Below are 12,956 nucleotides of genomic sequence, written 5' to 3'. Positions count from 1 at the left end.
CCCGTGTTGGGCTCTGTACTGACAGCTCAGAGCCTGGAGCCTATTTTTGGATTCTGTGTCTCTCTGCCCCTCCCCTGGCCGCATTCTCTCTCTCTCTCAAAAATAAATAAACATTAAAATAAAATAGAATCATCAGTACCTTTGAAGCCTGTTTTACATCCCACCCCAATTACATCACTTGCCCTCACAGTTCATGATTACCCTGAATTTTGTGTTAATTATTCTTTTGCCTTTGTGTTTAAACAGCCATTTGTGTGTATCTCTAAATAAAGTTTTGCCTATCATTTTGTATGCTATGTGAATCATATTTTTCTGCTTTCAACAATTATAATTGTAACATTCATCCATGTTGATAATATTTATTTACTGTTTTGTTTTTTTAAATTGTTTTAAATGCTTATTTTTGAGAGAGAGATAGCGGAAACGGGGCAGGAGCAGAGAGTGAGAGAGAGACAGAAGATCCCAAGTGAGCTTTGTGCTGACAACAGAAACCCCGATGTGGGGTTCGAACTAACAAACTGAACCGTGAGATCATGACCCAAAGTCAGATGCTTAACTGACTGAGCCACCCAGGTGCTCCTTATTTACTGTTTTATAGCATTGTGTTGTATAAATGTAACACGGTTTATTATTTCTAATATTGGTAGACCTTCTAGTTTCCAGTTATTTTGCTCTGAAAAAGTAATGTTGTTGCTATGAACTTCCTTATACCTGGCTTCTGGTACACAGGTTAAAGAGTTTCTAGGGGGGGGCGCCTGGGTGGCTCAGTCAGTTAAGCGGCCGACTTCGGCTCAGGTCATGACCTCGTGGTCCGTGAGTTCGAGCCCCACGTCAGGCTCTGTGCTGACAGCTCAGAGCCTGGAGCCTGTTTCAGATTCTGTGTCTCCCTCTATCTGACCCTCCCCCGTTCATGCTCTGTCTCTCTCTGTCTCAAAAATAAATAAACGTTAAAAAAAAATTTTTTTTAAGAGTTTCTAAGGTATATACCTAGTGTGGACTTGTTGGGATATGTGTGCATTCAACTTTATCAGATAAGGTACAGTTGTTCTACAAAATAGTTTACCAATTAATATTCCCAGTAACAGTGAATAAAAGCATTCGTTGATCCATATTCTCTCCAGTGTTTGATATTGTCAGATTTAATAATTTTTTTTAATCCAGTTGTGTGTATGATATATATCCTTTTTATGCATCTTTTCATTTATTTAACAGTTACGTTTCTTCTGTATAATGTCAATGTGTTCTCATTTTTTCTGTTGGTTTGTCTTACTGATTTACTGGAATTCTTTATATATTTTGGAAAGAAATTTTTGGCTTATATGAATTGTTGATCTCTTTCAACTTTAGATGGCTCTTTGTTTCACTCTCTTTGGGACGTCTTGTTGGACAGAAATTCCTAATGTCAAAATTACTCGGTCTCTGCCTTTATTATGATTTGCACTTTTTTTTCTTTTGATTTGCATTTTCTTTCATTTAAGAAATTATTCCCTACTTCTGGGCTCATAAAGATAGTCATATTCCACTTTTCTATATAGGTCTGGCTACATTATGGGACCTTTTTCACTTTTGTCTTTGTCCCTCTTACTAGCTTTATAATCAATTTTGATAACTAATGATAGTTAATATTTTTGGTGTTAAATGGTACACATAGTATTGTATAAGATATATGTTTAGTAGCCAACATGTACTTAATAATAAAAATGGGGAAAATTTGAGAAGTAGAGGTGAATAAATACTTAAATACAGGAAATGGATTTGTTTCAGTGAGCAAAATCAGAAGTAACTTCTTTAGGACTCATTAAAAATCAAAATAATTAGCCCTTTAAAAAGCATTATTAGTTTAAAATAAACTGCCTGCAATACTAGACTTTCTTCTAAATCTTGAACAGTGGCGAAGACATAATCTTAATGATAAATTTTTCCATGATCTTTAGGGCTCTTTGTTTTCAGTTTTAGCCTATGTGCCTAGTCCTTTGACAAATTTCTTATTCTATTCTTTTTAAAAGTTTATTTGGAGAGAGAGGGAGGGTCAGAGAAATAGGATAGAGAATCCCAAGCAGGCTCTGCCCTGCCAGTGCAGTGTGCGGCTCCAACTAACCAGCTGTGAGATCGTGACCTGAGCCAAAATCAAGAGTCAGATGCTCAATTGACTGAACCACCTAGGTGCTTCTCTTATTCTGTTTTTTTTTTTTTTTCTTTAGGGAAGTTGGCAGAAAAAAAATCTTCAGGTAAAATTAAATGTGTAAGACTAAAAAAAATGAATATCATTTTAAGGATATTGTTAAATATCAAAATGTGGGCTATCTTATGACTTGTTAAATATTTCTTTAATGTACTAAAATGTATTGCTCTTTTTTTTAGCATATGCTACTTTGATTGAAAATGATTCAAATCCAGAAGTTAGGCGGGCAGTGTTATCATGTATTGCACCATCAGCAAAAACTTTACCAAAAATTGTAGGGCGCACCAAGGATGTGAAGGAGGCTGTGAGAAAGCTGGCTTATCAAGTAAGTCAGTCTAATAACTTGCATTCTTAAAATGCTTTTGAAGAATATTTGGCATATAATGATTTCTTCAGTGAGATATTTATGGATGGAGAGTATAGGTAATTTAGGTAAAATCTTATTGCATTAAATGTGTTCCAGATATTGATTTGTTTTAGACATTATGGGTTATTTTCTTAGACGAAGGAGATATTACTAGTTACGAAATATATAGACTATGTTGAGTTTAATGACCACCTTATCTTTTTAAGGTTTTAGCTGAAAAGGTTCATATGAGAGCTATGTCCATTGCTCAGAGAGTCATGCTTCTTCAACAAGGTCTTAATGACAGATCAGGTAAGATCGACTTCTTTAAATACATAACTTGAGAAGATTTTGGTTTAGTAGACTTACAAAGTTTAGAAAACATGTTTCCTTAATTATGTGAAGTAAGCCTACCATTGCCTCAGTCTGTCAAAATTTAGCTTGGTATGTCATGTAGAAAACATTTCATAAGGTTAAAGATCGTGGTAATTAAAGGAGCAGAATTTGTTTTAATTTTCCTGTGTTGTAAAACACATCTGTAAAGATGAAGAAACTATATCTTAAGGATGTATAGCTAATTTATATCAGATGTAGTGCAGGATATCTTTTTGAACTCTCTATCTTCTAAAAATGTGCCATCTATCCCCTTTGTGTATATCTTGATAGGAAGGTGTCCTGTGCTGTAGAAACAGAATTTAGGAATTATCAGACTAGTATAATTTTCCTACCTCTTTAAAATTCTTTTTGTCTTTGTTAAAACTAGAGAATCTGCTTATGGGAATGATGAGGAATGATATATTTTAAATTTCTAGTCCCCATGAGAAGGCTCAGATGGCTTAATTTTGCTGTAGCAAGAAAACTTGAGTTTCAAAACATTGTCAGAAGACTAATGACTAAGAGGATGACTTAAAAACTAAGAATAAATTTTGTTCAGTGATATATGCTTATGTGATTCACTATTGCAAATAGCAAGCGTGTAACAGATGAAGTCAGGCAATGGGTGAAATAATAGCTATCATAATGTCAGGACTAACACTTGAAGTCCAGTGAATCCAGGGGAGAAGGAATGCAGATATTTTTATAGGCTGTGATAGTAGTTGGGTATTTGATTTGAACTTTTCTGTTATTACTTGGAAGTGGACAGCATAGTGACTTTTGCAATATTATTGTACTTTTATTTTCTTCTCCAGTATTTTTCCTTGTTCTTCCTCTTAGTCTCTATTTTTATTATAAATACTGATTTTATGTCAACACTGATCTGATGATAAAAGGTGATTAATACAGACAAAATATAGGAAATGGAAGCTAGAGGGAGCCTCTGTTCACTTATATTTCAAATGACTTAACAGATGCTGTAAAACAAGCAATGCAGAAGCATCTTCTCCAAGGCTGGTTACGTTTCACTGAAGGAAATATATTAGAGTTGCTTCATCGGTTAGATGTGGAAAATTCTTCTGAAGTGGCAGTCTCTGTTCTGAATGCCTTATTTTCAGTGACTCCTCTTAATGAGCTGGCAGAAATCTGTAAAAATAACGATGGCAGGTATATACTCATTATTTGAAATGTGATAATGATGAACTTCTGCAATTAAAATTAGTCCCTTTTTCTGATTACTTCAGATTGTATCAGTACTTTTTATCTACCCCACTTGTGTTTTCTTTACTGTGGTGGATGTCTTTTTTATTCTTTTTGTATAAGAACTCACTACTTTATCTGCACAGACAACTTTAGCTGCATTTTTTTTTCTCATTTTGTTACTTTGGTTTTTGCATTAGCTTACCATGGAAAGTCCAACAATATGCATCCCTATTGTATGTTTGATTCTTTTTTTTTTTTCTTTTGCTTTGAATGTTTTTATTTGTGTATGTGTGATAAGTTAATGACTTTGCAATTAAAGGATGCTGGTTATAAATCAAGCCTGCTTTTCCCATTTTTTATACTCAGTTCAAAATTCTTTTTTAAGTTTATTTATTTTGAAAGAGCAAGAGAGAGCATGTATGAATGGGAGATGGGCAGAGAGAAAGGGAGAGAGAATCCAAAGCAGGCTTCTTGCCGTCAGTGCAGAGCCCAATGTGGGGGTTGATCTCATGAACTGTGAGGTCATGACCTGAGCAAAAATCAAGAGATGGACGCTTAACTGACTGAGCTACCCGGGTGCCCCTACTCAGTTCAAACTTTTACCTGGATATTAAGCTTATGTTTTGTCTTATTCTCTCCCTTTTAAATTAAGGAAACTGATTCCATTGGAAACATTAACTCCTGAAAACGCTTTGTATTGGCGTGTCCTTTGTGAATATGTGAAATCGAAAGGAGATGAAGGTGAAGAAGTTTTGGAGCAGATTTTGCCAGAGCCTGTAGTATATGCAGAGTATTTACTGAGGTAAAATTCTTTGCTTTTGTTTGTATTGTAGTTTTGGTGCTGTATGTTTCAGTCCTCTATACCCCTCTGTCAAAGTCAAGCTGGATTGGGAATCAGTTCAAAACCATTTTTTTTTGGATAGGCAAGGATAAATAGGAATGTACATTGAGTCTTTCTGAAGAATACTCTGTACTGGACAGTATACTGAAAGAGCAGAAAGTCAACATGTTTACGGTATTTCCTTAAAGCTGTTAGGGTATGAATATGAACATTTCTACATAAAGGTGATGATGTGTTACTTTTGAAATTGGTTGGCAAACCTTTTCTAAGGGTCAGACAGTAAATATTTAGGTCTGTAGGCCATACTGTGTCATAATGAAAATTATGGTGTGGTGTTACAAAAGCAGCCAAAGAGTATGTGATGAATGATTGTAACTGTTCTCCGACAAAACTTTTATCAACGTTTATAGACACTAAAATTTGAACTTCATATAATTTTCATAGGTATTTTCAGATGTGTGTGTATACATCCATATATAAACAAGCTTTCATTTAAAAATGTAAAACTCTTAGCTTGCACGCTGTATAAGAATAAGCAGCAGGCTGTATCTGGTGCATGGGCCATAGTTTTCTGACTGACAGGGTGAAACTTTGAGGCCAGTTTTAGTATTAATTAAGACTGTCACTGTTTGGCTTTTTGTTTTTTAAAAAATTTTTTCAAAATACACCTTTTTCATTATTTTAATTCTGATTTTTAATTTTATTTTAAAATCATACCATTAAAACATGAATGCAATTCTTGTCAAAATTCAAATATAGAAATATGTAGAAGAAAAATGTGGAAGTTCTTTTCTTTTAAATGTTTATTTCATTTGAGAGAGTGAGAGCATTTGTGGGATGGACAGAGAGAGGGAGAGAGAGACTCCCAAGCAGGCTCCAGGCTCAGTGCGTAGCCTGTCACATGGCTCAATCTCACAACCATGAGATCATGACCTGAGCAGAGATCTAAAGAGTCGGTCACTTAACTGCCTGAGCCACCCAGGTACCCCTGGAATTTTTCTATCACCCTCTAATTCCTCAATTCCATTTATATTAGAGTAAACAATTTGGGGTATATACATTCAAATCTCTTTCTCTACATTTACATGCACGTATATGAAAATGCATGATTTTTTTTTAAGATATCACACTATACATTTTTCCTCAACTACTTATATCTGAGATCATTATACGTTGGTACATATAAATTTATCACACTCTTAACAAGATGCTATTTCATAGTATGAAGGCAATATTTGATTTATTCCTCTGTTAATGGACATTTAACATGATTTCCAGTTTTCACTGATAAAGTTTTGTTAAATCATACATTGTTATGTATGTTTGGGATTTTGTGGAGTTGATTCCCAGAAGTAAAATTGCTGGACCAAAGGTTATGTATATTTTGGTAGGTTTTGGTGTGTAGAGTTTTTAACTTTATACTTTTGATGCATTTTTTAAAAAGCTTCTTCCATAGAACATGAATTACAAGGCTGAATTCTCTTTGTATGGAATATAAATATAGTATTCTGCTTTTGCTTAATGATGATTCAACATAAGTCAGGAGTCGAAACTATAAATGCATTTTAATTTGTGTGCAAAATATTGAGTCCAGGGTAAATATCTTAAATGTGAGCCCAATATGGAAACTTATAGCCTCAGTTCATAGTAATATCATAAAAAAATATGTGTGCATCTACTGTTTCAATAGTAGTTGTTTCAGGCTTTAATATTTAATTAGAGTATTCATTATAATGCTGTTTGGGCCATGTTGCAGTGTTTCCAAAATTAAGGAGTTTGATGCAATGCTTAACAATATGACTTGATATAAAAGTAATAGATGCTTATAGAAGATAAAGAATATTAGGAAATAAATACTTAAATAACAGGGAGAGCCTCTCCTCAAGGATTGCTTCACAGATTAATTCTTACTGAAATACAGGTAAGGAGCTTGGTTCTTTTGGCTCTAAGAAGTCAGGGATTCTTATATTTCCTTTGTCACTTAATCTGTGGATTTTGAAATAGGTAACTTTAATCAACTTGCGTTTTTTCACTTGTAAAGAGGAAAACTTTAAAAATTGTAGTTTAATTACTATTGAAAGAATACTTTAAGAAATAGAATGGTTTTCTTTTTGGAGGAACATCACTGGATAGGATTAGTTTATTCAGGTACAGAAACAAAATTAAATGGAAAATTGCTTCCTGATAATCTCAGGAATATATTTTCAGACATTTTGTAGCAGGAAGAGTTAGTGATTCATAATTCTGATATGAAACAATTTCCTGTTAACTGACGTATTCACATAAAGAAATCAGGGATTTTTTTTGTTAGTTTATTTTTGAGAGAAGAGTGAGAGAGAGAGCATGAGCAGGGGAGGGGCAGAGAGAAAGGGAGACACAGAATCTGAAGCAGGCTCCAGACTCTGAGCGGTCAGCACAGAGCCTGGTGTGGGGCCTGAACTCGTGAACTGTGAATCATGACCTGAGCTGAAGTTGAACAATTTAACTGACTGAGTCACCCAGGTGCCCCCACAAAAACAAACAAAAAAAATTTTTTTTTTTTAACTGTGTATTTATTTTTGAGACAGAGAACATGAACAGGGGAGGGGCAGAGAGAGAGGGAGACACAGAATCTGAAACAGGCTCCAGGCTGTGAGCTGTCAGCACAGAACCCAATGCCGGGCTCGAACCCATGAACTGTGAGATCATGACTTGAGCTGAAGTCGGATGCTTAACCGACTGAGCAACCCAGGCGCCACAGGTGCCCCAATTTTTAATTTTTTTTAAGTTCATTAATTTATTTTGAAAGAGTACGTGCCTGTGTGCATGTGAGTGGGGGAAGGGCAGAGAGAGAAAATCCCAAGCAGGCTCCACGCTCTACCCAGAGCTCAATGAGGGGCTGGATCTTACAACCGTGAGATCATGATCTGAGCCACAATCAAGAGTTGTATGCTTGGGGCGCCTGGGTGGCTCAGTTGGTTAAGGGTCTGACTTAGGCTCAGGTCATGATATCGCGGTTCATGAGTTCGAGTCCTGCATCAGGCTCTGTGCTGAAAGCTCGGAGCCTGGAGCCTGCTTCGGATTCTGTGTCTCCCTCTCTATCTGCTCCACCTCCTTCCTCTCTCTCTCTCTCTCTCTCGACCTGTCTCTCAAAAATAAATAAACATTGAAAAAAAATTAAAAAAAAAAAAAGTTGTATGCTTAACCAACTGAGCTACCTAGGTGCCCTGATTTTTGTTGGCATTTTAAAAATGACATTTTTCATCAGGCTTGTTTTTCATATTACTTTCCAACCTAAAGGTACCTAATTGTCTAAACTTAAATTCTTAAATCTGTCTTAAAACAATTTTTTTTAATGTTTATTTATTTTTGAGAGAGAGAGAGAGAGAGAGAATGCAAGCAGGGGAGGGGCAGAGAGAGAGGGAGACACAGAATTTAAAGCAGGCTCCAGGCTCTGGGCTGTCAGTACAGAGCCCAGCTCGGGGTTTGAACTGATGAACCATGAGATCATGACCTGAGCTGAAGTCAGATGCTCAACCAACTGAGCCACCCAGGTGCCCCTAATTCTGCCATTAAGTAGCTTTTTTTGTTCACACAAGATAGGGAAACCTTCTGGTAGGCTGTTGAATATAATCTAGATGAGGGTAAGCATTAATTTGGGTAGTGATAGTAAGGATAAAAGGGTAGTTGATGGTGCTTATTTAGGAGTATCTACACTAAAATAAGTACAATACAGATGTTAGTAGGGCCCTTAAGCAAGGAAAATACAAATTCATGAAGCTATCTATATTTTTCTGATTTTTTAAAAGGTCATTATATTCATGGATTACTCATGTAATTAGCATTGATTATTACTATTTTTTTAAACAAAAGAATAATGGTCACTTAGGGATGATGAGAGAAGACGTGCTCTTTATGAAAAATTGTGTTTTGTTAAAGGGATGCAGAACTTTATAACTGAGAATACTGGTGACTGAAATAATGTTACCAACTTGAGAGACATAAATATTGCTTTTTGAAAATTCCCCGTAAGAAATTTGAATCTTTAATTAATACATTTTCATATAATACAATATAATATGATATAATATAATATGTATAACATTATTATATATAATATATAACATAATATATTTCATGCACTTAAGGAATATATTTTTGATGCAAGCCTATAAGTTTGTGAAAATTTGTAACAATAGCATAGTTTACTCTTGAAGCCGAATTAGTAAAATGTGTTATAAGCATCCATATATATTTGGACTAATAATGAACTGAAAAAGATTCTTTCTGACTTCACGGGGAGCTGTTTAATGTTTTTTAACAGATTTTACATTTTATTCTACTTGTTTTAGTTATATTCAGAGTATTCCAGTTGTTAAAGATGATAAGAAAAGTGATTTTTCCTATATTGGAAATTTGATGTCAAAAGAGTTTATAGGTCAACAATTGATTCTAATTATCAAGTCTTTGGATACAAGTGAAGAAGGAGGAAGGTATGTCTAAATACTAGCCCTAGTCCTAATTTGCTCTTCTAATATGCTATATTGAAATACGGTCTGTTATAGTGTGATTAAATGTATTTAAACTACCTTTCTAAAGTGCTAATAAAGAGCTTTTCTTTCCTCTTATACATATAACATATAACAGGAAAATACACCGTTTCTCTTCCTCCCTCTCTGTGTGTATGTGTGAATACACACATGTATGTGTATGTATACATGCATATATCCATACATATATATGCATATATGTATATATGATTAACTCTTGAGTAACAGAGGGAGGGGGTAAGGGCACTGATCCCTCATCCCCCCCATGGAGTCAGAAATCCATGTATAACTTTTGACTCATAAAAAACCTAATTATTAACAGTCTCTTGACTGAAAGCCTTACCAATAAGCATAAACATAAAAATCGACATCAACAGTTGATTAACATGTGTTTTCTATGTTATATACCATATTCTTATAATAAAGGAAGCTAGAGAAAAAAATTAAAATCTTAAGAGAAAATACAATATGGAATTGTACTGTACTGTATTTATGGGCAAAAATATGCATATAGGTGGACCTGTACAGCTCATATCCATTTTGTTCATATATATGGAAAGTACAAGTTCCTCATTCAATTTTTTTCAGAATAAATAAAATTGCAGGTTTTGCTTAAAAATATTTATAACAGGCAGGATTAGTAATATATCTAAAGATTTGATTCACTTCTGATATTTTGTCATTTCATCATGTTGATTTATGAAAGATTGTAGGATCATTTATAAATATTACTTTTTTGCAGGACATGAATTTTTGACCTAAAGTCTGTACACATTTTTGTATTTATAGTGATAAAAAAAGAACTGAGACAAATGTAATTAAGTCTGCAGGATAAGTGAAATGTTACAGATAAAATGTGTTTCTAAGGTCATGTTTAAATTAAAATATTTCTTTTTGAATGCAGGAAACGACTACTGGCTATTTTACAGGAGATTCTTACTCTGCCCACAACCCCAATATCCCTACTTTCTTTTCTTGTTGAGAGATTGCTCTGCATTGTTACAGATGATAATAAGAGAACACAAATTGTAAGTAATTATCTTCATTGTTGATAAAGGTTAAGAGGTTTTGGCTAATGATATTTAGGATTGTCTTGTTTTCAGTAGTTTTTGCTTTTTTGTCTTTAATTGCTTTTTGTTTTAGTCTTTTCTGCTAAGTTTTTAAACTTCTTAAAACTGAGTCTTTCCTACCCTATGACCCAGCAATAGCACTGCTAGGAATTTATCCAAGGGATACAGGAGTACTGATGCATAGGGGCACTTGTACCCCAATGTTCATAGCAGCACTCTCAACAATAGCCAAATTATGGAAAGAGCCTAAATGTCCATCAACTGATGAATGGATAAAGAAATTGTGGTTTATATACACAATGGAATACTACGTGGCAATGAGAAAAAATGAAATATGGCCCTTTGTAGCAACGTGGATGGAACTGGAGAGTGTAATGCTAAGTGAAATAAGCCATACAGAGAAAGACAGATACCATATGGTTTCACTCTTATGTGGATCCTGAGAAACTTAACAGGAACCCATGGGGGAGGGGAAGGAAAAAAAAAAAAAAAGAGGTTAGAGTGGGAGAGAGCCAAAGCATAAGAGACTGTTAAAAACTGAGAACAAACTGAGGGTTGATGGGGGGTGGGAGGGAGGGGAGGGTGGGTGATGGGTATTGAGGAGGGCACCTTTTGGGATGAGCACTGGGTGTTGTATGGAAACCAATTTGTCAATAAATTTCATAAAAAAAATAAAAAAATAAAAAAATAAAATGACGGGAGAATGGGGAAATATAATGGATTAAAAACGTACACCAAGAAGACACAGAATTCTAGTATCTATACTTCATATATTTTCTCTGTAAAATGGATTCTAAAAATTAAAAATAGATTTACAAATAAAAAAAAAAACTGAGTCTTTCTCCCACACACACTTTTTATTTATTTTTAAAGTTTATGTATTTGAGAAAGAGAACAAGTGGGGCAGGGCAGAGAGAGAGGGAGGCAGAGAATCCCAAGCAGGCTCTGCACGGTCGGTGTGGAGCCCACTGTGAGGTTTCAATTCACAACCTATGAGATCATGACCTGAGCTGAAAGAGGCAGACACTTAACCGACTGAATCACACCCAGGCACCCCTACATGTTTTTTAAATTTATTTTTGAGAGAGAGAGTGTGAGCAGGTGAGAAGTAGAGAGAGGGGGACAGAGCATCCGAGGCAGGCTCCACACAAATAGCAGTGAGCCTGATGTCGGGGCTCAAACTCACGAACTGTGAGATGATAACCTAAGCCAAAGTTGGATGCCCAGCTGACTGAGCCCCACACGCACATTTTAAAAATTCTCTCCTTTCTTCTGTTAGTCCATCATTCTGTTGAATCAGTTTGAAATAGAGCAGGTTAGGGAAGAGGTGACACATGTACCTTAGTCATAGGGGTTTTGAGAGCTGGCTCAAGTTATTCATACCTACGTTCAAATCCCTTCTGGTACTTTCTGGCTTTGTGACTTTGAGCAGGTTATTGAATTTACTCTTGTACAGAATGAGAATAGCAATAAAACCTACCTTTTCTTGTTCAATGAAATAATGTTCATGAAGTGCTTGGTAAATACAGAAATAAATGTTATCTATTATAATATTGCCAAGTATTTTCTCGAGATAGTCAAAAAAGACAGCTCTGTCAGTGTTTTTCATAAATTCATGTACTGAGTTGCAAGTTAATTCGGAGGTTGTCTTTTTCCAACCCTTCCTTATACGTACTTAAACATAAATCCTTTCTACAATACAGCATTCCCAGTTAGTGGTTATCCACATCTCCTTAAGTACCTTCATTGGGGATGTAGCCTTTTCCTAAATCAGCCAACTCTGATGTCCCAGTGGCTGTGAGAGGAAAAGTCTTTAGTTATGCTGTCATTATTTATGCAAGAGGGAATTGAGGATTACAGGCAGAAAGTTTTAGTTTTTGGTCCCTAACATTAGATATTATACTCATTTTTCTTGTTTTTTTTTTGAGTATTACATGAGAGTATTTATCTTCAACATCTGTGTGCCTGTTTACCTTCTTATAATCTTGGAATTTTTAGTTAGATATATTGTTTGGTCATTTTTTCCCCCAAATCGTCTAGAAGGTAGAATATGTGCTATTTTTACTTGTGTGTTTTGCTCTATTTTTTTAGGAGATTGTGGATACTATTTGGAATTATGTATAGCAAATTTGGTGTCATTTTATCATATAGAACATATATTAAATCATGTACTCTGAATTATAATTTATCAGGTTACAGAAATTATCTCTGAGATTCGGGCGCCCATTGTTACCGTTGGTGTTGATGATCCCGCTGACGTAAGAAAGAAAGAACTCAGGGTAAATTTCTTCTAAATTAAAGAAATGTTTTGAGAATAATGTAGTTGTATAAGTCTTTTATTTCCTTTTGCTGCATATTTTCAAAATTGTTCTCACAAAGTCACATTACTAACTATAAATTGTAAGAGTAT

At 34.9% G+C, this 12,956-nt stretch overlaps 1 protein-coding gene across 3 annotated transcripts in view; it reads left to right on the top strand.

The window, feature by feature from the left end:
• Nucleotides 1–12,956, top strand: part of NCAPG (non-SMC condensin I complex subunit G) — a 47,595-nt gene that overhangs the window by 2,689 nt on the left and 31,950 nt on the right. For 2 of the 3 annotated variants that reach the window (XM_030314139.2, XM_030314140.1), the window contains exons 4-10: nucleotides 2,362–2,507; nucleotides 2,756–2,840; nucleotides 3,878–4,070; nucleotides 4,759–4,908; nucleotides 9,279–9,419; nucleotides 10,381–10,504; nucleotides 12,739–12,825. In XM_030314139.2, coding sequence (XP_030169999.1) covers nucleotides 2,362–2,507; nucleotides 2,756–2,840; nucleotides 3,878–4,070; nucleotides 4,759–4,908; nucleotides 9,279–9,419; nucleotides 10,381–10,504; nucleotides 12,739–12,825 — 926 coding nt within the window. The remainder of the gene's footprint in view (nucleotides 1–2,361; nucleotides 2,508–2,755; nucleotides 2,841–3,877; nucleotides 4,071–4,758; nucleotides 4,909–9,278; nucleotides 9,420–10,380; nucleotides 10,505–12,738; nucleotides 12,826–12,956) is intronic. The other variant, XM_030314141.1, reaches the window with a different exon arrangement.

This window comes from Lynx canadensis, chromosome B1, assembly GCF_007474595.2.
Source record: "Lynx canadensis isolate LIC74 chromosome B1, mLynCan4.pri.v2, whole genome shotgun sequence".
In the NCBI taxonomy this organism is placed as follows: domain Eukaryota; kingdom Metazoa; phylum Chordata; class Mammalia; order Carnivora; family Felidae; genus Lynx; species Lynx canadensis.
Note: the sequence above shows the minus strand (reverse complement) of the source record. Positions and strands in the feature narration are given on the sequence as shown.